Genomic DNA, 24,584 nt, shown 5'->3' on the forward strand with positions numbered 1-24,584 from the left:
ATGAATAACAAACAATTCTGAGACAGTCCAGTCTCCGACATACATCGAGCATGTGCTTCCTTCATTGTAAGTTTTATAGAAGGCTTTTTTTTTTTTGCGGCTCCAGACATATTTGTTCTTTGGGGTTTTTTTTGTCCTATATGGCTCTTTCAACATTTTGGGTTGCCAACCCCTGCCTTTGGATTACATTGAACATTGAACAGTATAATACAGTATAGGCTCATCAAGCAGCACTTAATTTCAGGAGCATTTAAAACCATCAAGTATGCATTCACAATTAAGAAGCAGAAAGAGCAGAAAACTAAATTTATAGATTTTGTCAAAAATAAATAGATGATTTAAAAATACTAAATAATATGGCACTCAAATTACGCTGTCTGATCTTAAACAAGTCTGTCCAATAAATTGCGCAATGTCGAAGTTTAAATTTAAGACACCAACCAGACAAGAACAAAACAAGCTATTCTTTGAAAATAAAGTTAACAGATTATTTGCATTTTGAGAATAGGCTTGCCAACAGCAAATAACTGACGATGTTGAGCAGCTGAGATTGATTTATAAATTGCAGGTGAGCAGACAGTCATTTTATTTCGTTACCATTAATTGAATACTAATGAAATAAAATGACAAGAAGAAATGTAAGATAAAATTAATTTACTCACCAATGTAGTTCCTCTTCACTGAGCTGCAGATCTACGTGAGTGTCCCCAAACGTTTTTTAAACGCACAGTAGTTTGTAAGTGCCTAGCCGTGCTCTGATGGTTCCTTGCTGCTTTGGTAAAACAACTTAAGTAGGTAAATCCACTGTGGCTCCAAACACCAAATTGGTCCGTTGCAAGCAATAGGGATTCCCAGCAGTACAATTTGCAGCGTTTCTCAGAGGCTGTGAACCACGGGTACCGTTCATAATTTCTCGTCTGAAAATGACGGCCAAACCCTTTTCCTTGCTGGGACAGGCTAGCTAGCGCAGGAGTTGGGCGACATCTTTGTACATTATCCAGCTTTTCGTGGGAGGTCCGTCTTTTGTGTGGAAAGTAGTTCCGCAACCAGATCAACGTCTTCTTCTTCAGCCATTTTGGGTTAAAATGCAGTGATAGCTCCCTCTAGCAGGCGCTAGAACGTGCGCGTCCAGTCTCGACGTAAGGCATTCTAGCTGGCCCCGGTGCGCAGACTCGTGATCTGATTGGCTATTGCAACCTGACTGTGCCCGTTCATTTTCAGCGCACAGGGGCCTGCTCTGTTTAATCTGAAGGCCCCGAGCAAGTTTAATTTACCTGCCAACACAAGCTACTGAAATATGATTGGTTAAAAACTCTACCATAATAAATACGTTATTTGTTGAGTGGCTTTCAATGATATTTTAAATAACATTGAAACATTTGTTTTTTTGTAAGCAAAATTATTCAATACAGAGAATAATTTTGTTTACATATTTATGAAAATAAAATAACATACATTAAATTTATGTTATTGTATGAATGTTTAGGCTAGCAGAGAAGGCCTTGCTGGCCCTGAGGGTCCGCCACTGGATAATTATCACGTTTCGGTTTTGCGGTCTGGCCAGCAGGTGGCATGAGCGGACTTTCTGGCACACCTGCTGCCAATCTGTAATCATTAGACTCAGCATTTAAGGACTCCTCCACCATTCACCTGTTGTGGGAGTATTGTTCTATGGCATTGCCGTCTTCGCTGTTCTTTGACTTATTGGCTTTTGACCTCGTCGTGATTTCGCGTTATAGTTCTCGGTACCCATTTTTGAGTAAGTACTGTTTTGTTTTGATGATCTGGCTTTTGTGTGTGTACTGGTGGACATTGTTTTTCGTTCGTATTTTGCGGTCTTTATTTTTCCTTCCTTGCTTTTTTGTGCAAGCACTTTTTGTTACTAGTTTGGATTTGCCTCCTGGTCCTTATTGTGGACCAGCGCTTTATGTTCTCGCCTTATTTCGGTGCGATTAAGACATTAAATTGTCTTTTTTCCTACGGAGACCTTGTTTTTGTCTACGCTCTTTGGATCCCCCCCAAACTCGGTTTATCTGAGACGTGACAATAATATTAAGATTTCTGAATATTCTGTGCCAAATGCAGTTGAAAAACAGAACCTGGTGGTGATCAGTTTCATTGTAACGTTCACGAAGAAAGATGCAGTTGGACAGCCACATCTGTGCTGAGGGAAATACATTAGCACTCCTTCTGGAGCACCAGGTGGGGGAGGAAAAAAGGGATCCAGGCTGAAGTTCAGGAATCGGGCAGATGGAATTTCAGCAGGTGGGATTTTAGATGAGAAACTGTGTCTATCTGAGAAGAGCGACGAAATAAACTGCCCAGCACAACTATTAACTGCCACATTCTATTTGTATATGTGTTCGTTGCACAATAAACATTGAGAAGTTTTATTCATGATTTCAATATTGACGGCATATTTAAAACATCCAATATTGTCAATAAAATATGTACATTTTAATATTGTACTGTATATGTTGAAGAACATATATGCAGTATATCTACTCCATCTGTCTATGAGAAGGAACAACTATGTATTTTAGTTATCATACATTTGTAGGTTGATAATGAATAATGAACTGATTATACTTGCAACGAAGAATTGCTTATGCTCGCAACGAAGAACGCTTATGATCTTCATAATATGTCTAACAATGTTCCAGTACTTAGATACAGAAGAGGGACAATAAAAGATAGCTTGAAAATAGTTTCAGTGAGAAACACACTGGACAGATAATGCTAATAACAATAATCATAATAAAAATTACAAAATTTTTCACTTTAATTTCCTATTATTTCTTTGGTACTCTCTCCACTGCTGAACCCTTCTTATTTACCGGGACACTAAAAACACAGGTGGATGAGGTAAAACAATGGACGCTGTCTAGCTGAATGGAACGCAGCATGTTCATCTTAGAGCGCGGACTGGTCCCAAGTCGAAAGCGAGGGGTGTAGAGTAGAAAAATAACAAATAACCATTTTTGTGTCTTTGTGCATGTTAGTAATATATATTTTTTGTGTTCATGAACACTGCACCCTAATCATCCTATCAGTCTCATTTTCACAAAAAGTATTTTAAAAATAAAGTATGTAAATCTTTAACCTACAGTGGCGCGTGACCTGCGTCACTGGAAATTGTTAGCGCTCAGCAATCTGCAATTGCAACTTGTGATCAGAGCTGTTGCGCTTTATGTTTTATCGTTATCATTATTCTCATTCAAAGTTTGTTTCATGTACAGTTCACCGAGGGCACGGGCGAAGAATAGGAACCTAGAGGGCCAAGGGAAGCACTTTAAAACGGTACGTGTGAGCTGCGATAGTTAACAGGCTGCAAAAGTGCGTCGCATGCCTCCGTGTCACGCTGTTGCTCATCATGCCGTGCGTGCGCGGTAATGGGTCGATCGCGGGAGGTTGGTTGATCGTAAAGTCGATCTTCAGTCCAAAAGGTTTGGGCACCCGTGGTGTCGATCAATGTGCTATCTTGAATTATGCCAGGGTTCGTATGGGTCCTTAACTCTTTTACACCCTTTGACGTATAAATACGTCAATTTGCGCATAGCCGCTCCCTCCCCATGACGTATTTTTCATGGGGGAGGGTGCAAGAGAGTCTGAAGCAACTTCTCACCATAGGGTTAGGCTTGACGGCAATGTTAAATAGCAAAACAAATGGCCATCAGGTGGCAGTGGTGCAAAAATCAACCAGGATCACGTGGCAGAAGTAGTAGAAATTAGCAACTAGCAATGATGGAGAAAAGGAAACTAAACAGGATTTTTTTTCGGTATAATAGCGTCCTCGAAACAAAACAACAAAGGAGATGGTGTTTGTGTGGAAGAGAAAATGATGCTTCGGTCACGTAATCGAAAGCGGCACCCGTCAAACGAACGTCGGCCCGCACAAACATGGCGTGCTACACGCGGCCCGCATAGCTCACGCCGAGTTTCGAGTTCATCTGATGAAGATGAACATGCTCCACGTCAGCGACCATCGCTTGACAGAGCATTTTGTGCCTCCCGATGCCCCACATCGCCCACAAATCGTCTCCCCGGCGACTTCCAGCGTTGACGGCAAAGAGGCTGCTTTGCTTCGCATGGCCAACGCCGGGCACACGTCAGCGATTCGTTGGAATCGTCTCGTAATGACAACGGCGAAAACGATGAATTGGAGAGCGATTTGGATCCCGATATGTCGGACGAATATGTGGCTTCAGACTTAACGGAAAGTAGCTGAGAGTCCTCGCCAGAGCCGCTGGAACGAGGAGATAACTGCTGACTAGCTTGCAAGTTCCCATTCAAAACTTCATCACTTCTTATGCCTCAAGTTGCCAGTAACACTAATCATTTATGTACGTTTGATGCGTCTCGTAGATGTGGATGAAAATATGCACCGTAAATGTGCTGACTTGCATGTCGCCATAGGTTTAAAAAAAAAAAAACGGGACACATTTGGTCCGCTCAGCTCTGCTAAAACCACTAGTAATAATAATAATAATAATAATAATACATTTTATTTGAAAGCACGTTTCATCACACTCAAAGACACTTTACAAGAGCTTAAAACACAGGATAAAAATGTGAATTTAAAACAAGCATACATAATTTACAAAAGCACATTTACACCTTTCCAATTATTAGTTTTGTCGAAAAATGCAGGACCTGGTATCCGCTCCAATTAGTTCCGACGATGATCACGTGATCACTTCGGGTGATTCCGGGAAATAAGAATAGATTGATGCCATCCTGGGGCAGTGAATGGATGGTTTGGTTGCAAACAATTATCGCATTTTCTGGAAAAATCGATTCATCGAATTTATCAATCTCAACAAGTGACAGACAACTATGTAGCGACGCCACTCGAGCGAAGCGCGCCTCCGCAGTCGATAGTCCACTGCGCTCTGCTGTGTGTGCGTCAGCTAAGGTGAGCAGTTGTTTTGTCTAGGCTAGCGTTTTGTTGTTGTACATCAAAGCGTATTTGATTTGTTGCGTCGGTTGCTTCCAAAAGACGAGCGCGTGCGTACATGTTCGCGCGGATGCACACGTCAAATGCACAAGTCAAATGCATTGAGGCACACAGCAAAACAGAAGAAAATTGATCGCCAACAACTTGCAAAAGAGATTGAGGAGAAAACTAAGTCACTGTCTGCTATTGCCTAATTGTCATATCAGTTTCATATTTGTCATTATAAAACATGTCTGATCATTGAAGGTGATATGAGGGAAAATAATTGGGTAGGACCATTTGGGATTTAGACTTCTGACATGCATTTCAGCTGTTCAGGTATACTGGATGCTGCTAAGATGGGCAATTAGCACTACTGTTAGTGAAACCAGATTTTCCAGGTGACCCATATGACCATTAGCTCTGTTCTTAGTGTTGTGTTTATTCGAAAATAAATTGTTTATAATAGTAGTAAATAAATAGTTTTATATTTTCTCAATTTAAAATTTTCTTTGTGTGTTTTATTTGAGAATTAATTCAAAAGTTTTTTTTTCATTTTCCTTCCTGTGATACAGGTAGCAAAGTGAAAATCTGACATACAGTATGTCAAATAAAGGGTTAAGTGGTTGCCCCTAAAAATAAAGATGTGCCCTTCCTTTGGCAGCAATGATTTGAACACCAGCTCAGTGATATGTGGCTTTCTGTTCAGCCCGTGTATTGCTGAGCGGGAATTAAATCCACCGTGAATCCCAGCTGAATGGAGAAAACGTCCCTAAAATGGCTAAATTGGTCCACAAAAGTCATTAAAAGGTCCATAAATTAAAAGCAAGTAGAAGAGTGGGAGCCCTGTATGCGTAAAAGTGAAGGAAAACAAAACGTTTTGGACAAACTTTAAATATTTGCGTTTAGTTGTCTTTCGCACAGTCCATTTCAAGTATTTATTTTCCTAATTGCATTGTTTCATAGTACAGTAAATATTCCCATCCCCGGAATTCTATGAAAAGGAATATCCTTCACCCGGAATAAAAACCTATGCATTAACATTTTGACTACGAAATTACGTGGTACCGGAAGTTGCGTAAGCGGAAATTCCACTACCCGTAACCCGGATGGAGGTGTAATGGCGCGGGAGCTTAAATATACGCAACTCCCACACGATGCGACGGAAAAGACTGACGCTGAAATAAGTTTTCACTTCACGTTTTTCGATCATCAGATTCTAAACGACGACGTGTAAGTGAGTTTTTATTGCTGTGCGTTTTACTGTAATTGTGAATGATTTTAACTTTATTCGCTTACGTCATGTAGATCATCGCATCGAAACGTAGAAGAACTGTAACGACTGGAGCGGAGCGAGTGAAATTCATCCGTTTGAGCAGGCTGGACACAAAGTTAAAAAGATCCAGCAGACACTTGAGGGCTGTTCACACGGCAAGATATGGTCCGGTGCTGCACCGGGGCTGCCCCAGTAGAGCGTTCACACGTGCAAATTAGCTCCGGGGTAGCCCCGGAAAAACGCTTATACCGGACCAAATTTGACCCACCTCAGGGAGGTGGGTCAAATATTTGCTCCGGGGCAAATGCTCGTTTGCGAGGCAGCACCGGTGTAAATGTGCACGTGTGAACGCAACTGGGTTAAATTAGCTCCAGAGCAAATGCTTGTGAAGAGTACGTATGGCGAGAATGCGTTGCTTTCGTGCTCTGTCGGACTTCTGTAATGTGCTTAATTCATAACGACATGACAAGACTTGGCTAGTAACATATTTCCTTTTGTAGGACACTGGACTGTCTCGGAGTTGTTTGTTCCTTTGTTGGTTGTTCACAACCCCCCGCCCCCATAGAATTTATTTTGTGATTTCCTCTCTTGATTTTCTGTTTGGCGCAATGGTGTTTGCTTTTCTGAGTGTCATTGAAGTAATCTTTCATTTACGTTTTCTTGGGCGGTCACTCGCGAGCAGAAGGCACGGAAACCGAGAAGGAGAAGGACGTGCCGGTCCGGTCGTCGCTTGAGTTGTGTATATACAGTACGTTTCAGAAAGAACCAACACGACAGCTCGTTTGTTTTCTGTCGTTTTGCTCCGCTGCAGAAACTGCCGTGTGAACGCAAGTGGGGCAGCCCCGAGACTGTAGCGGGGCTGCCCCGCTCAGCGTCTTTGTACGTGTGAACGCTCCACACAATTTGCTGCGGTGCAAAATATCCCGCAACAAACTATCTCGGTGCAGCACCGGAGCAAATGTGTGCCGTGTGAACGGCCCTTTGGAGTCGGAAAGACGCAAATTTACGAAACTTTAAAAAACAAGGCATCGATTCAACTCATGATGACAAGCCACCATCCAGCAAGGAACCAATGCAAACGGCAACAAAAATCCTTCAGTATGCACAAGAATGACCAGACATCAGTGATCAACGGGACAGTTACTTGCAACTAGCAAGAAAAACGGTATGACACGCAGGCAAACATTGTCATAAACCAAAGAATGCATCCAACAAAACAATCCAAAATACACATTTTTTTCCCAAGACAGAAAAAAATAAACATTAAAATACTATATGTATTTTACTGTTGTGATTTTTTTTACACCTGTATTGCAGTTTTTGTTATATAAACAGTTTTTGGACAATATATTTTTGTATTTTATTGATTGTCTTGTTACACACGCATTTTGTCAACATACTTGCAGGTTCATAAAGGACATGTACCATGCTCATTTCCCAAATGAGGAATTTCTGTTATCAGGACAAATTGGGCAGCGCAAACACGAGTCCGTACTAGAGAATATTTACTGTATTAGTGCAACTCTGCATAGTCTATAGTTGTTGGGTCCATTTTAAAATGCACAAACCATTTACAGCAACAAATAAAAATAAAAACGGCCGCAGCATTGCCTTCAATTCAAGTTGCTCCCTCATTTAAAAAAAATGTCAGGAATGCTGTTACAAGATGCGAAGTGTAATCAAAGTTGAATTTACTGCCATCTTAATTTTCTATGTTATTAACTAATTTGTACATGCTTTCAACAATTCAAGATGTAATGTTGTAACATGTAATGTTGGTGATGAGTTGACTAGCAAAATAATCGTTTGTGGCAGCCCGAGTGACTTTACAAACTTTTCTGTTGTGATTTTCTAAGCTGCTGCATTCCAGTCAATCCAGAAAAAGAGAGAAAGGCTAATCAGCGCAAAATAGTGACCCAGACATCTGTTAGCGTATCTAATACCGTACTTCAAAAAAAGCCTTGTCATAGCCTATCCACTATGCCTCCTCTCGATCACTTCTTCGCTGAGATGCTTCACACCAATACAAAGTCATTATTTTTGCCGAAACAAGTCATATTACTGCCGTGCTATCCATGTGAAAAGGAGATCCTTCACACCATCTATGAAACCAAAACATTTTCTTGCAAGAATTTAATATATGCTGCTTTGTGTTGTCGTGCACAATAAAGGGAGAGAGACAAACTTGGCGTCTATTCTCACAATGTGGTAAAACATAAGGGGCAGGCGCCTGGGTGAGCTAACGCAATATTAACAACTTGCCTCCTAGAGACAGGAGGAAAGCAGACTGACTAGAGACGCAGGCAATTACATAATTTCCTCCGACCTTCAAAGAGAAATGCATAAACTTGTAAGCTTATGTTAAATTATTAATTATTTTAATTTTATATTTGAGCATTATATTCGTTTGTGTTACAGTTACCTAAGTTATATACCGTTTAATAATTGCTTAAACAAGTTTATGTTGATATTATCATCATATCATAGACTACCTCACAAATCGGCCGCAGTACGTGAGGTTGCAGAGCTGTGAGTCGGACAGGCTTCTATGCAGCACTGGAGCGCTGCAGGGGACTGTTCTGGCTCCATTCCTGTTCATCCTCTACACCTCGGACTTCAGACACGCCACTCCAAACTGCCACCTTCAGAAGTTCTCCAATGACTCTGCGATTGTTGGCCTCATTACAGAGGGGGACGATTGGGAGTACAGGGGACTGACGAAGGACTTTGGGGACTGGTGCCAGCAGAATCTCCTCCAGATCAACCCTAGGAAAACTAAGGAGTTGGTTGTGGATTTCTGCAGGAAACAGTCCTCACCAGCACCGATGAACATCCAGGGTATGTACATAGAGAGGGTGACCTCCTACAAGTACCTAGGTGTTCTTCTGAACAACAAACTGGACTGGTCTACAAACACGGACACCCTGATTAGGAAAGGACCGAGCCGACTCTTCCTATTCAGGAAACTGAGGTCTTTGGGGGTTCAGGGGTCGCTCCTTAAGACTTTCTATAACTAACTGTCTGCTGGTCAGGCAGCATCTCAGCCCGGCACATAAAGAGACTGGAGCGACTGGTCAGGAAGGCCAGTTCTGTCCTGGGCTGCTCCCTTGACACTCTGGAGGATGTGGGCAACAGAAGGATGCTAACTAAGCTAAAAGCTATGATGGACAGTCCCTCCCACACTCTCCAGCCCGCCCTGACAGCACTAGGTAGCTCCTTCAGCCAGAGACTGTTACACCCGCGCTGCAAGAAGGAGAGATACCAACGCTCGTTCCTACCGACTGCTGTCAGGATGCTGAGTAAAAATAACAACAATAATAATAATAATAATTAAATGATGTGAAAAACAATTGTAAATAGCACTGTGATTTATCCATGTTGTATTTATATTGTACTGTATACTGTATTGAACGGTGTTTGTTTGTTTTTTCTTCTTTCTTCTTTCTACCCACATTCTTGCTGCTGGAGGCTGTAAATTTCCCCAGTGTGGGACAAATAAAGGATAATTATCTGATTGGTTAAGGAAACCAGGAAGCGTTTTGTGTTTCCGGGAAGGAGGTGTTCTTATTCGTTCATTCGTTTGGAGGTGTAGACGGGGAAAATAAATAGCTCCCTTCAAAGGATTCCATCTCTCCTTTTGCCCATTTTTAAAGTAAAGCTATCCACTACAAAACAGTGAACCCCTCAACTTACAAACTCAAATATCAAGCATTTTATTCTTCTTGTTCTTCATGTTCAAAAACTTCTTACACAACTTTGCACAAGCGTAGCTACCATCTCCTTACTTACTATGTGGCTGGGTTCAGAATCAACTTATCACATTCAAACTCATTTTACATGGGAATCAGTATACACCTGCCACCATTCAAAGTTCCTTTGATGAACCCAAATAGAATTTCTATCGAATACATATAGCTAGCTAGCTAGATGGCTGGCTGGTAGGCTAGCTAGCTAGCTAACTAGATAGATAGATACTAGTAGGAGAAACTTATTGCACAGATAGAATTATTCATTCATTCATTCATTTTCCGAACCACTTCATCCTCACTAGGGTCGCGGGGGTGCTGGAGCCTATCCAAGCTCTGTTCGGGCAGTAGGTGGGGGACACCCCGAATTGGTAGCCAACCAATCGCGGGGCACACAGAGACGAACAACCATGCACGCCCACGCCCACACCTAGGGACAATTTAGAGGGATCAATCAGCCTGCCGTGCATGTTTTTGGAATGTGGGAGGAAACCGGAGGTTTCTAATGGGCAGCATTTTTCACAGCCCCGTTTTGTTCAGTGGAGAAGTCGGCGGTGTTGGGCAGTCTACGTACTGTAAGTGCGGCTGGATGGACGGATGCTGAAGTTGTGGATGAGGAGAGAGGACCGTCTGCAAGGAGTGCCGATGCGTATTTGGAACTGAGAGTCTAAGCTTGGAATTGAAATTGATTTACATGGGACGGGAGAAATGAACCAATCTCTTTTTTTCATCAATGGACGCTACAGGTTCTTGTTTACTTTGAAAATACATGTGCCCATTTTGAACATGACTTCTCTAATCCACTGGTGAAAGGACACTTGGATTCTCTCCTCTTTCATCTAGAACTGCTTCAAACAACAAAGCAGATGAGGGAAAAGTGGTCAAGATTGCACGACTGTCTCTATTTTTATGTTATACTGTATGTTGTATTTATTATTTACTTTCTGTTAACTGTTTTGTCAAGCAGCTTTCCAGCAGCTCCTATGTTTTGGTGTTCTACTTCTTCCTTTCATAACTTTGCTGCTGTGAATGGGGAATTTCTCCATTGCAAGACTAATAAAGGTTTTCTTTTTTCTTAAACATTACCATAGCGACCAAAGAGTGGAGGAATTTAAGTATCTTGGGGTCTTGTTCACGAGTGAGGGCAGGAGGGAGCGAGAGATCGACAGACAGATCGGTGCAGCGTCTGCTACGATGCGGACGTTGTATCGGTCTGTCGTGGTGAAGAAGGAGCTGAGCCAAAGGGCGAAGCTCTCAATTTATCGGTCGATCTATGTTCCAACCCCCATCTATAGTCACGAGCTATGGGTCGTGACCGAAAGTACGAGATCCCGGATACAAGCGGCCAAAATGAGTTTTCTCTGCAGGGTGTCCGGGCTCTCCCTTAGAGAGAAGGTGAGAAGCTCGGTCATCCGGGATGGGTTCAGAGTCGAGCCGCTTCTGCTCCACATCGAGAGGAGCCAGATGAGGTGGCTTGGACATCTCATTCAGATGCCTCCTGAACGCCTCCCTGTTGAGGTGTTCCGGGCATGTCCCACCGGGAGGAGACCCCGAGGAAGACCCAGGACACGCTGGAGAGACTATGTCACCCAGCTGGCTTGGGAACGCCTCGGGATCCCCGGGGGAGAGCTGGAAGAAGTAGCTAGGGAGAGGGAAGTCTGGACTTCCCTACTAAAGCTATTGCCCCCGCGACCCGGCCCCGGATAAGTGGTAGAAGATGGATGGATGGATGGAGAGCGACCAGAGAGCGCTGCGGCCAGATAGGACATTCCTCGTGTCGTGATTCGTGTTTATTATTGTGTTTCGAAAATATCACAGTTTTCATGCCGATCATATCATATCATATCATATCATATCATATCATATCATATCATATCATATCATTGTGTTTTATTTATCCGGCCTTTAAAGGCTGGTTATAAAAATATTGTCTGACATTAAACCGGTCCGTGAGGCAAAAAAGGTTGGGGACCCCTGATTTAGAGTGTTCCATTAACCTGGGTGGATGTTTTTGGAATGCAGGAAGAAACTGGAGAAAACCCACAGGCACAGGGAGAACATGCAAACTCCACACAGGAAGGCCGCAGCCCAAATCAAACCCTGCACCTCTAGACTGTGAGGCCAACGCGCTCACCAGTCACCCACCGGGCCGCCTGAAATAAATATTTTGTTTTTAAATGTCCCCGTTATTAATTGTGTCCTATAACATGTACAACTCAATTGAAAGCATTTTTGAGACAACTGAGACGCAAGCCTGGTATAACTGGGGATGGAGTTCTTCAAAATGAACCCATCACATTCAAAATCATCTTAAATAGGAATCAGCACATACCTGCTACCATTTAAAGTGACTGATTTACCAAAAATGAAGTCTGCCTGACGTCTTTCCTTGATTATTTTATTTATTTATTTTTGCTTACTAAAGCCATCTCAACATGGAAACGGAGCCGGCTTCATTGATCAAAAAAATAAATCTTGTAAACATTGGAAACACTTCAAGAAATGTAGTGTGCACAAAACAATGCTGAAGATGCTGACAGACTGAAATGTGCATGCAAAGTCTGAAGTGGCTCTGTTGCACAGCCACTGGGAACCAAACAGATTCGAAGCTTTGGTCCTTCGGTGAAAGCAACATTAGGGACAGAGGGAGTACAGAGTTAAACATTCACTCACAAGTGAATTAAATATGGTGTCAATCAATGTGTTATTTGAAAGACACTGTTTATTTAAATTAACACACACAAAGTTGGCATCAAAAAGTTTTCTTTTTTTTTCACAAAGCGAATATGGTGGACAGGTTTGCATCATTACAACGAGAGAAAGATCAAAACTATCCCACACTTTTGATCATTGTTTTTCACTGGTCACCATAATTAATGCTTAACCTTAGTTTTTGTTCAGATTCAACAAAAACTACAAATTTTGCATCATACTCTGCAGTGTGAACCTTGGTCAAGGTAGAGGGAAATTCAAAGTAGAAGTCAGTGTTAGCACAAAATATTTAGGCTTCTGCTAGGAATCAAAACAAACAAAAAAGGTAATGGTTTTTATTTCCTCTCTTGACTCCCCCCCCCCCCCCAAATTGAATTGTACAGGTATAAGGTCACATCAATAGAAGAAAAAAAACGTTTAAAAAAATAGTCTCTTTAGTTAGTTTTTTTTTATCCTTAAACAGGTGTGTGTATACTGTATTACTAACAACTGGAGTGTAATCAGGGTTGTGTTGACTTTTGATACCCACTGCAATTACGGTGTATTTTTTTTTCTTCAACAGAACACGACATACATAACCGCAACCACATAACTGGTTTATGATTCCATCAACTGTAAAGTCTATTTTTGATGGTGGGTCAAAAAAAGTATCACATGCAAAACACACAAAGCCAAAGGAGATTGTTGTGATTGAACAAAAGATAGCGCTGTTAACATTTAATCATAGGGTTAATATACAGTATGCTTAATTTAACAGCATCCCCGTGGAAAATCATGCCAACATTTATCGTTGTCGTTAATATATAGATGGACTGAAGAAACTCCTTTAAATTTAAAACGTTTGGAATCACTGCTGCCTTGACTCGTCAAACAACCCTTTAAATTCAAATATAAGTGTATTTTTGTATCACTCACACAAATCGATTTGAAGACCACCCGTGCTGTATGCTAGTTTGGGTATCTCAGCTCCTCCTTGCACCCTCACCAAGACATTAACCATTCGATCAATAACATTCAAGGGCAATGAACAAGGAAGGCTGAAAACCAACGATAAGACTTAATTGGAACTTTCCAATGTTACATTCAGCGCCATCTTTAATGTTAAAAAAATGTTTATTTGAGTACGTTTGGAATATCGTTCATAACTCTAAAGGACGACGAGCAGCTGTCATAGCTAACGCATGGTGTGACAGCAAATGACAGCAGCCATCCACGACGCAGGCGCTCATCATGACCAATGTAATGCACGACGGACAACAGACTTACTTTAACACAGCGCTGTCCCCTTGTCTCACGGTAATGTTGTCCTTTGATACAGAATCCCCGCTTCTGATAGGAACTCCCGCAGGTACCAGAAATAACAATTTAAGTCCGAGGACGACGATGCATTTCCCAGTCACCGTCAAAGAGCCACAAATTCCCATTTTCCCTATCAACTGCGCAAGTTTCAGGGATAACTTGAAACGTTCTTGTATTGTTGGCGTCTTCGCGCTGCGGTCCGCAAATTCCACTCGGCAAAGCAAGATGCAAGATGCGTGCTCGAATTGGCCTCAGAGCTTTTCTCTCTCGCCAAGCAAACAGGCTTGTTATGAAACACTGTGAGTCTGTGTGCGTGTGTGTTATTCGGAGCGTGTGCAGACGAAGAGAAGGAGAGCGTCACTTGCTCGAGGAAACTGACTTCCGACGTCGGAGGAGGAGAGAAAAAGCAACGTCCCCGGAGAAATGAGCAGCGCTTCTTCAAATCGTCATCGCCGTGAAATGGGTGCTCACAAAAAGATGCTTCTGCTAGGGAAAGCGTCACTATGCCCTCGGGTTCTCTATCCCTGTTGTTAGATCGACTAGGTTCTCTTCCCTTGTCTTGGACTGACTGCGTGACACCATGTAAATCAACCGCACACCACGCAAAGCCCGACAACTCTTCTCCTCTGCATATTATTTTCGTTCAGAAGGCTACAACCCTGCCCTCGTACAGCTGCCTACATTACCACATAATTCTTGTCTCACTAACCTATTTTTTAATAACTTGGTATAGCACGAAAAGGTGTCAGGCATATGTGTAAAAGGCGAGGCGGGGGGAATGATGCCACGTGCATCATTTGATGTGACTAGCAAAACAGATGGTTCAACTTCCATGAACGTTGCTAAAATCTGTAACATTTCAAACTACTGTGTAATAAATAATATCATTTGGATTTTGCAATATGTTTTGTCACACCTTTATTGCAGTAACTTGAACAATCATTTCACAAAATATTATCTTTGACATGTTTTCAAACCAAAATTTATTGTGTTATGTAAAAATACAGATAGGATAAAACATATGTTTTGTTTTGCTATCACAAGTCTCTCTCTCTCTGATATATATATATATATATATATATATATATATACATAGCGGCTGGATAGCTCAGTTGGTAAGGCATCGGTAGCAACGAAGCAATGTGAAGTACCATCTGAAAGTCTCATAGAAAGTGTGAATGCAGCACTGAGGGCGATCCCTACCGTAACGATCACAGAAACCAATGAGCTGATATACGCTTCAGCATCAGTGATCCTGGAGACTCTGGGCTATAAGAGCAACCATGGAAGCCATGAGATACGTTACCCACCATGGAAAAGACGGTTGGAGGCTAAGATCAAGGCGGCCCGGAAAGATGTGAGTCAATTAACGGAGGCCCAGAGAGGTGTGATGAAAAGGCCGATACCCGAGAGGTACATCCAGATGACCATACCTGAAGCACTCGAAACTGCCAAACAAAGGCTCCAAGCCTTGTCCAGTCGCCTAAAGCGGTACACGAAAGAGAATGAGGCCAGACGAATAAACAGGCTGTTCGCAACACAACCTGCGAAAGTGTACGCTCAGTGGCAGGGTCCTAACAACAGAGCTGACCCACCAAGACTGGAAACTGAAAGGTACTGGAAAGGCATATGGGAGAAGGAATAACAGCAGTGCACAATGGCTGGTGACCCTGAGAGAGGAGCACAGCAACCTCCCTGAACAGAACCCGGTTACCATAACAGTGGCAGACATACAGGAAAGAGTCTCAGATATGAAGAACTGGACAGCACCAGGCCCGGACATGGTCCACACCTACTGGCTCACTCCATGAGCACAGCACTCCATGAGCGCCTAGCAGTACAAATGAACCAGCTGCTGAGGGATGGGACTCACCCAGAATGGCTAACCGAAGGGCGAACCATCCTGATCATGAAGGATCCCTCAAAGGGTGCAGCCCCATCCAACTATCGGCCAATAACCTGTCTCTCCACAACATGGAAGCTCATGTCAGGCATCATTGCGGCTAAGATAAGTGGACACATGGATCAATACATGAACGAAGCACAGAAGGGCATTGGTAGAGATACCAGAGGAGCCAAACATCAGCTCCTGGTTGACAGAACAGTCGCCCAAGACTGCAGGTCCCGACGTACCAACCTGTGCACAGCTTGGATTGATTACAGGAAAGCCTATGACTCGATGCCACATACATGGATCACTGAATGCTTGGAGTTGTATAAGGTGAACAGGACCCTAAGAGCCTTCGTTGCGAACTCGATGAGGATGTGGAAAACCACACTTGAAGCCAATGGCAAGCCACTTACCCAAGTGTCCATCAAATGTGGCATATACCAAGGTGATGCACTATCCCCACTGCTGTTCTGCATAGGACTGAACCCCCTAAGCCAAGTAATCACCAAGACAGGCTATGGATACCGCCTCAGAAATGGAGCTACAATCAGTCACCTCCTCTGCATGGATGACATAAAGCTGTATGCTAAGAGCGAAAGGGACATAGATTCCCTGATCCACACAACCAGGATCTACAGCAGCGACATCGGGATGTCATTCGGGCTTGAGAAATGTAGTCGGATGGTGACTAAGAGAGGAAAGGTAGTCCGCACTGAAGGGGTCTCACTCCCTGAAGGAACAATAGCAGACATTGAGGACAGCTACAAGTACCTTGGTATACCACAAGCCAATGGCAACCTCGAACTGGCAACAAGGAAAGCGGCTATGGCCAAATACCTCCAGCGAGTGAGGCAAGTCCTAAGAAGCCAGCTCAATGGCAAGAATAAGACCCGGGCAATAAACAGCTATGCCCTGCCAGTGATCAGATACCCTGCAGGAATAATAAGGTGGCCAAAGGAAGAGATTCAGACCACGGATGTTAAGACTCGAAAGCTCCTAACCATGCATGGAGGGTTCCATCCCAAATCCAGCACCCTGAGACTGTACGCAAGCCGAAAGGATGGAGGCCGGGGACTAGTGAGTGTGAGAGCCACTGTCCAGGATGAAACATCCAAGCTCCATGAATACATCAAGGAGAAGGCTCCAACGGATGACGTACTCAGAGAATGTCTCAGAAAATGGGGAACAGAAGATGAGGTGCTGGAAGAGGGACCATCATGGGAGGACAAGCCCCTACACGGGATGTACCACCGGACCATAACTGAAGTGGCTGATCTCAAGAAGTCCTATCAGTGGCTAGAGAGGGCTGGCCTGAAGGACAGCACAGAGGCACTCATCCTGGCTGCTCAGGAGCAGGCCTTGAGCACCAGAGCCATCGAGGCCCAGATATACCACACCAGACAAGACCCAAGGTGTAGGTTGTGCAAAGAGGCACCTGAGACGATCCAACACATAACTGCAGGGTGTAAGATGCTGGCAGGGAAAGCCTACATGGAACGCCATAACCAGGTGGCTGGCATAGTCTACCGAAACATCTGTGCGGAGTATGGACTGGAAACCCCAAGGTCAAAATGGGAAACACCTCCGAAGGTGGTGGAGAATGACAGAGCGAAGATCCTGTGGGACTTCCAGATCCAGACTGACAAGATGGTAATGGCGAACCAACCAGATATCGTGATCATAGATAAAGGGCAGAGGAAAGCCGTTGTAGTGGATGTAGCGGTCCCAAGTGATGGAAACATCAGGAAGAAGGAACATGAGAAACTCGAGAAATACCAAGGGCTCAGAGAGGAGCTGGAGAGAGCCTGGAAGGTAAAGGTGACAGTCGTGCCTGTGGTGGTCGGAGCACTCGGGGCAGTGACCCCCAAACTAGATGAGTGGTTGCAACAGATCCCGGGAACAACATCGGACATCTCAGTCCAGAAATGTGCAGTGCTGGGAACAGCAAGGATACTGCGCAGAACCCTCAAGCTTCCTGGCCTCTGGTAGAGGACCCGAGCTGAATGAGGGACGGACACCACCCGAGGGGTGAGATGAGGATTTTTATATATATATATATATATATATATATATATATATATATATATATATATATATATATATATATATATATATATATATATATATATATATATATATATATATATATATATATATATATATATATATATATAAGCGGCTGGATAGGTCAGTTGGTAAGGCATCGGGAGACGGTGGTTCGAATCCCGCTTGGGGCAAAAATGAGCACATAACACCATCCAGTGTGGGTCCTTGGGCAAGATCCTTCACGCTAATGCCTACCTCATACGATGATGAGAGACAATAAAACGAATGACATGCCGGCTCAGACGTCGCCCGGCCAAACAAGGTCTGCGTCAGGTGCTGGGGAACCAGAGCACCTTGATGAAAAATGGGCTACTGGAACAAAGCGGAGATGGGCGAGATACGATAACATGGCTCTGTTGGAATGCTACTACTCAAGCAACCCTAGTCAGAGGGGTTACATGCAGAGAATGTGGGCTAAATGGTTACTTCGAAACCCACAGTCACGGTTGACCGCGAAACAACTAGTAGCTCAGTGTTCCAACATCCACAAACGGCAACTGCTGTCACAACTTGAGATTGATGAGGTACAACGCAGGTTCCATGGTGAAGGGCCCCAGGCTGCCAGATCAGAGGAGGAGGTCATACAAGAGATTGGGAGGCAACCCCCAATGAATGCAGATGATGAGATTGGGTGGCCAGCCCCAATGAATGAAATGCTGAGCGAGGCAGCAACTGACCTGAAAGCTGAGATCATGGCGAGAATGAAAGCGGGGCAACCTAGAAACCGATTACAACGGCAATGTGAAGTACCATCTGAAAGTCTCATAGAAAGTGTGAATGCAGCACTGAGGGCGATCCCTACCGTAACGATCACAGAAACCAATGAGCTGATATACGCTTCAGCATCAGTGATCCTGGAGACTCTGGGCTATAAGAGCAACCATGGAAGCCATGAGATACGTTACCCACCATGGAAAAGACGGTTGGAGGCTAAGATCAAGGCGGCCCGGAAAGATGTGAGTCAATTAACGGAGGCCCAGAGAGGTGTGATGAAAAGGCCGATACCCGAGAGGTACATCCAGATGACCATACCTGAAGCACTCGAAACTGCCAAACAAAGGCTCCAAGCCTTGTCCAGTCGCCTAAAGCGGTACACGAAAGAGAATGAGGCCAGACGAATAAACAGGCTGTTCGCAACACAACCTGCGAAAGTGTACGCTCAGTGGCAGGGTCCTAACAACAGAGCTGACCCACCAAGACTGGAAACTGAAAGGTACTGGAAAGGCATATGGGAGAAGGAGGTTGCACATAACAGCAGTGCACAATGGCTGGTGACCCTGAGAGAGGAGCACAGCAACCTCCCTGAACAGAACCCGGTTACCATAACAGTGGCAGACATACAGGAAAGAGTCTCAGATATGGTCCACACCTACTGGCTCACTCCATGAGCACAGCACTCCATGAGCGCCTAGCAGTACAAATGAACCAGCTGCTGAGGGATGGGACTCACCCAGAATGGCTAACCGAAGGGCGAACCATCCTGATCATGAAGGATCCCTCAAAGGGTGCAGCCCCATCCAACTATCGGCCAATAACCTGTCTCTCCACAACATGGAAGCTCATGTCAGGCATCATTGCGGCTAAGATAAGTGGACACATGGATCAATACATGAACGAAGCACAGAAGGGCATTGGTAGAGATACCAGAGGAGCCAAACATCAGCTCCTGGTTGACAGAACAGTCGCCCAAGACTGCAGGTCCCGACGTACCAACCTGTGCACAGCTTGGATTGATTACAGGAAAGCCTATGACTCGATGCCACATACATGGATCACTGAATGCTTGGAGTTGTATAAGGTGAACAGGACCCTAAGAGCCTTCGTTGCGAACTCGATGAGGATGTGGAAAACCACACTTGAAGCCAATGGCAAGCCACTTACCCAAGTGTCCATCAAATGTGGCATATACCAAGGTGATGCACTATCCCCACTGCTGTTCTGCATAGGACTGAACCCCCTAAGCCAAGTAATCACCAAGACAGGCTATGGATACCGCCTCAGAAATGGAGCTACAATCAGTCACCTCCTCTACATGGATGACATAAAGCTGTATGCTAAGAGCGAAAGGGACATAGATTCCCTGATCCACACAACCAGGATCTACAGCAGCGACATCGGGATGTCATTCGGGCTTGAGAAATGTAGTCGGATGGTGACTAAGAGAGGAAAGGTAGTCCGCACTGAAGGGGTCTCACTCCCTGAAGGAACAATAGCAGACATTGAGGACAGCTACAAGTACCTTGGTATACCACAAGCCAATGGCAACCTCGAACTGGCAACAAGGAAAGCGGCTATGGCCAAATACCTCCAGCGAGTGAGGCAAGTCCTAAGAAGCCAGCTCAATGGCAAGAATAAGACCCGGGCAATAAACAGCTATGCCCTGCCAGTGATCAGATACCCTGCAGGAATAATAAGGTGGCCAAAGGAAGAGATTCAGACCACGGATGTTAAGACTCGAAAGCTCCTAACCATGCATGGAGGGTTCCATCCCAAATCCAGCACCCTGAGACTGTACGCAAGCCGAAAGGATGGAGGCCGGGGACTAGTGAGTGTGAGAGCCACTGTCCAGGATGAAACATCCAAGCTCCATGAATACATCAAGGAGAAGGCTCCAACGGATGACGTACTCAGAGAATGTCTCAGAAAATGGGGAACAGAAGATGAGGTGCTGGAAGAGGGACCATCATGGGAGGACAAGCCCCTACACGGGATGTACCACCGGACCATAACTGAAGTGGCTGATCTCAAGAAGTCCTATCAGTGGCTAGAGAGGGCTGGCCTGAAGGACAGCACAGAGGCACTCATCCTGGCTGCTCAGGAGCAGGCCTTGAGCACCAGAGCCATCGAGGCCCAGATATACCACACCAGACAAGACCCAAGGTGTAGGTTGTGCAAAGAGGCACCTGAGACGATCCAACACATAACTGCAGGGTGTAAGATGCTGGCAGGGAAAGCCTACATGGAACGCCATAACCAGGTGGCTGGCATAGTCTACCGAAACATCTGTGTGGAGTATGGACTGGAAACCCCAAGGTCAAAATGGGAAACACCTCCGAAGGTGGTGGAGAATGACAGAGCGAAGATCCTGTGGGACTTCCAGATCCAGACTGACAAGATGGTAATGGCGAACCAACCAGATATCGTGATCATAGATAAAGGGCAGAGGAAAGCCGTTGTAGTGGATGTAGCGGTCCCAAGTGATGGAAACATCAGGAAGAAGGAACATGAGAAACTCGAGAAATACCAAGGGCTCAGAGAGGAGCTGGAGAGAGCCTGGAAGGTAAAGGTGACAGTCGTGCCTGTGGTGGTCGGAGCACTCGGGGCAGTGACCCCCAAACTAGATGAGTGGTTGCAACAGATCCCGGGAACAACATCGGACATCTCAGTCCAGAAATGTGCAGTGCTGGGAACAGCAAGGATACTGCGCAGAACCCTCAAGCTTCCTGGCCTCTGGTAGAGGACCCGAGCTGAATGAGGGACGGACACCACCCGAGGGGTGAGATGAGGATTTTTTTATATATATATATATATATATATATATATATATATATAAGCGGCTGGATAGGTCAGTTGGTAAGGCATCGGGAGACGGTGGTTCGAAACCCGCTTGGGGCAAAAATGAGCACATAACACCATCCAGTGTGGGTCCTTGGGCAAGATCCTTCACGCTAATGCCTACCTCATACAATGATGAGAGACAATAAAACGAATGACATGCCGGCTCAGACGTCGCCCGGCCAAACAAGGTCTGCGTCAGGTGCTGGGGAACCAGAGCACCTTGATGAAAAATGGACTACTGGAACAAAGCGGAGATGGGCGAGATGCGATAACATGGCTCTGTTGGAATGCTACTACTCAAGCAACCCTAGTCAGAGGGGTTACATGCAGAGAATGTGGGCTAAATGGTTACTTCGAAACCCACAGTCACGGTTGACCACGAAACAACTAGTCGCTCAGTGTTCCAACATCCACAAACGGCAACTGCTGTCACAACTTGAGATTGATGAGGTACAACGCAGGTTCCATGGTGAAGGGCCCCAGGCTGTCAGATCAGAGGAGGAGGTCATACAAGAGATTGGGAGGCAAGCCCCAATGAATGCAGATGATGAGATTGGGTGGCCAGCCCCAATGAATGAAATGCTGAGCGAGGCAGCAACTGACCTGAAAGCGAAGATCATGGCGAGAATGAAAGCTGGGCAACCTAGAAACCGATTACAACGACTATGTGAAGTACCATCTGAAAGTCTCATAGAAAGTGTGAATGCAGCACTGAGGGCGATCCCTACCGTAACGATCACAGAAACCAATGAGCTGATATACGCTTCAGCATCAGTGGTCCTGGAGACTCTGGGCTATAAGAGCAACCATGAGATACGTTACCCACCATGGAAAAGACGGTTGGAGGCTAAGATCAAGGCGGCCCGGAAAGATGTGAGTCAATTGACGGAGGCCCAGAGAGGTGTGATGAAAAGGCCGATACCCGAGAAGTACATCCAGATGACCATACCTGAAGCACTCGAAACTGCCAAACAAAGGCTCCAAGCCTTGTCCAGTCGTCTAAAGCGGTACACGAAAGAGAATGAGGCCAGACGAATAAACAGGCTGTTCGCAACACAACCTGCGAAAGTGTACGCTCATTGGCAGGGTCCTAACAACAGAGCCGACCCACCAAGACTGGAAACTGAAAGGTACTGGAAAGGCATATGGGAGAAGGAGGTTGCACATAACAGCAGTGCACAATGGCTGGTGACCCTGAGAGAGGAGCACAGCAACCTCCCTGAACAGAACCCAGTTACCATAACAGTGGCAGACATACAGGAACGAGTCTCGAGGATTTTTTTTTTTTATATATATTACTGTATTCAGTGATTCCTCGCTACTTCGCGGTTCATTTATCGCGGGTCCAGTGCATCATGGAAACATTTTTTTAATATACATGGAGTACAGTACTGGATATGTTGCTCGATGTGACTCGCTGTTGTTTTGCAGCTTCTCGCAGTCCGTTTGCAGACTTTTTGCAAACTATATATATATATATATATATATATATATATATATATATATATATATATATATATGCATCGATGCGCACGTGCGCGATGCGAGTGCATCGGCTCATTCACTGGGTATGACGCAATCGGTAAAATCCGATTCAAGCACTGTTTTATTCATGTTAAACGTCACCTATCTGCCCTTTCCTAGGCACAATGAATGCACCATCATTATTTTGCGTTTTGTGTTGAATACGGACGGAAGCCGTGAGTCACATACAGTGCAGTACACTACTAGCGAAACACTATGGAAGTTCACGCAAGCAGCAGCGAGGAAACTACTGTATTTAATGCCCCCGCAACATTCAGATCTTATGTTTGAAAATACTACGGCTGCGAAAAGAAAGACGGAAAGCTTGATAAAACCTCCGTAATTTGCAAAGAATGTCGCACTACGAAGCCATACAACGGCAGCACCACAAATATGCAGACCACTTAAAACTTATCGGTGATGTGGTACCATCACCGATAAGCCCCCCCCCCCCCCCCGGCCTCCCCGTCCAGTTCCTCGTTGGACACCGGAGAAACTCTTGGCAAACCAGGTCAGGATCAGAAAAAAATCGCCTCTTATTTTGGGGGTCCCCTTGCAGCTCACTGTGACCGCGCAAGGAAAAACTATATATAGATGACTCTTTTGGACATTTCATTTTGACACTCAGTGACAGTGGTCTGTGTACGCTACAATACAAACAGCAGCTTTGAGGCTCTGACTGCCACATTGTTTCGATTGTATTTTTTTTCTGTCCTATGGAGATGGATATTTCATATAACATACTAAGTGAGAGTAGTCTGTTTGTGTTTACACTACAGCAACAGCTGTGAGTCTCAGGTTCCAAATTGTTTACATTTTCTTTGCACAAAACCCAATTGTGAAAAGGCTTAAATAAGTTGTTTTACACATTCTACTGTTTACAAGGAGTAAAGTGGTATACTTTTTGCAATACCATACTGAATACCATCTTTTTTAAAACTTTTTTTCTTTGCGTATTTGCATCATGTTTAATTGCACAATATCATAACAAATTGGATTGTATCGTATCGGGTTACATTGATTTGAACTAAATGTGTATCGCGTCGTATCACATCATAAAGATGGTGAAACGTATCGCATCGTATCGCCAAAAAATTCCATCTATCGTATTGCATCTAAGTATTGCATCGCTGGTAGTGCATCGAGATGTGTATCGAATCATCCTCAGTGCTGATATATATATATATATATATAAATCCTCATCTCACCCCTCGGGTGGTGTCCGTCCCTCATTCAACTCGGGTCCTCTACCAGAGGCCAGGAAGCTTGAGGGTTCTGCGGAGTATCCTTGCTGTTCCCAGCACTGCACATTTCTTGACTGAGATGTCCGATGTTGTTCCAGGGATCTGTTGCAACCACTCATCTAGTTTGGGGGTCACTGCCCCGAGTGCTGCGACCACCACAGGCACGACTGTCACCTTTACCTTCCAGGCTCTCTCCAGCTCCTCTCTGAGCCCTTGGTATTTCTCGAGTTTCTCATGTTCCTTCTTCCTGATGTTTCCATCACTTGGGACCGCTACATCCACTACAACGGCT

General features: G+C 44.5%; 2 protein-coding genes across 3 annotated transcripts in view; one reads left to right on the plus strand and one right to left on the minus strand.

Moving 5' to 3' along the window:
- Positions 1-14,627, minus strand: part of opcml (opioid binding protein/cell adhesion molecule-like) — a 162,877-nt gene extending 148,250 nt beyond the window's left edge. For both annotated transcript variants that reach the window (XR_007958862.1, XM_052046286.1), the window contains exon 1: positions 13,937-14,627. Coding sequence is in view for 1 of the 2 variants with exons in the window: in XM_052046286.1 (XP_051902246.1) it covers positions 13,937-14,094 (158 nt within the window). In the remaining variant the exon portion in view is untranslated. The remainder of the gene's footprint in view (positions 1-13,936) is intronic.
- The window catches only part of LOC127587820 (uncharacterized), a 270,103-nt gene that overhangs the window by 215,495 nt on the left and 30,024 nt on the right, over positions 1-24,584 (plus strand). The window lies entirely within an intron of this gene.

This window comes from Hippocampus zosterae, chromosome 16, assembly GCF_025434085.1.
Source record: "Hippocampus zosterae strain Florida chromosome 16, ASM2543408v3, whole genome shotgun sequence".
Classification (NCBI taxonomy): Eukaryota; Metazoa; Chordata; class Actinopteri; order Syngnathiformes; family Syngnathidae; genus Hippocampus; species Hippocampus zosterae.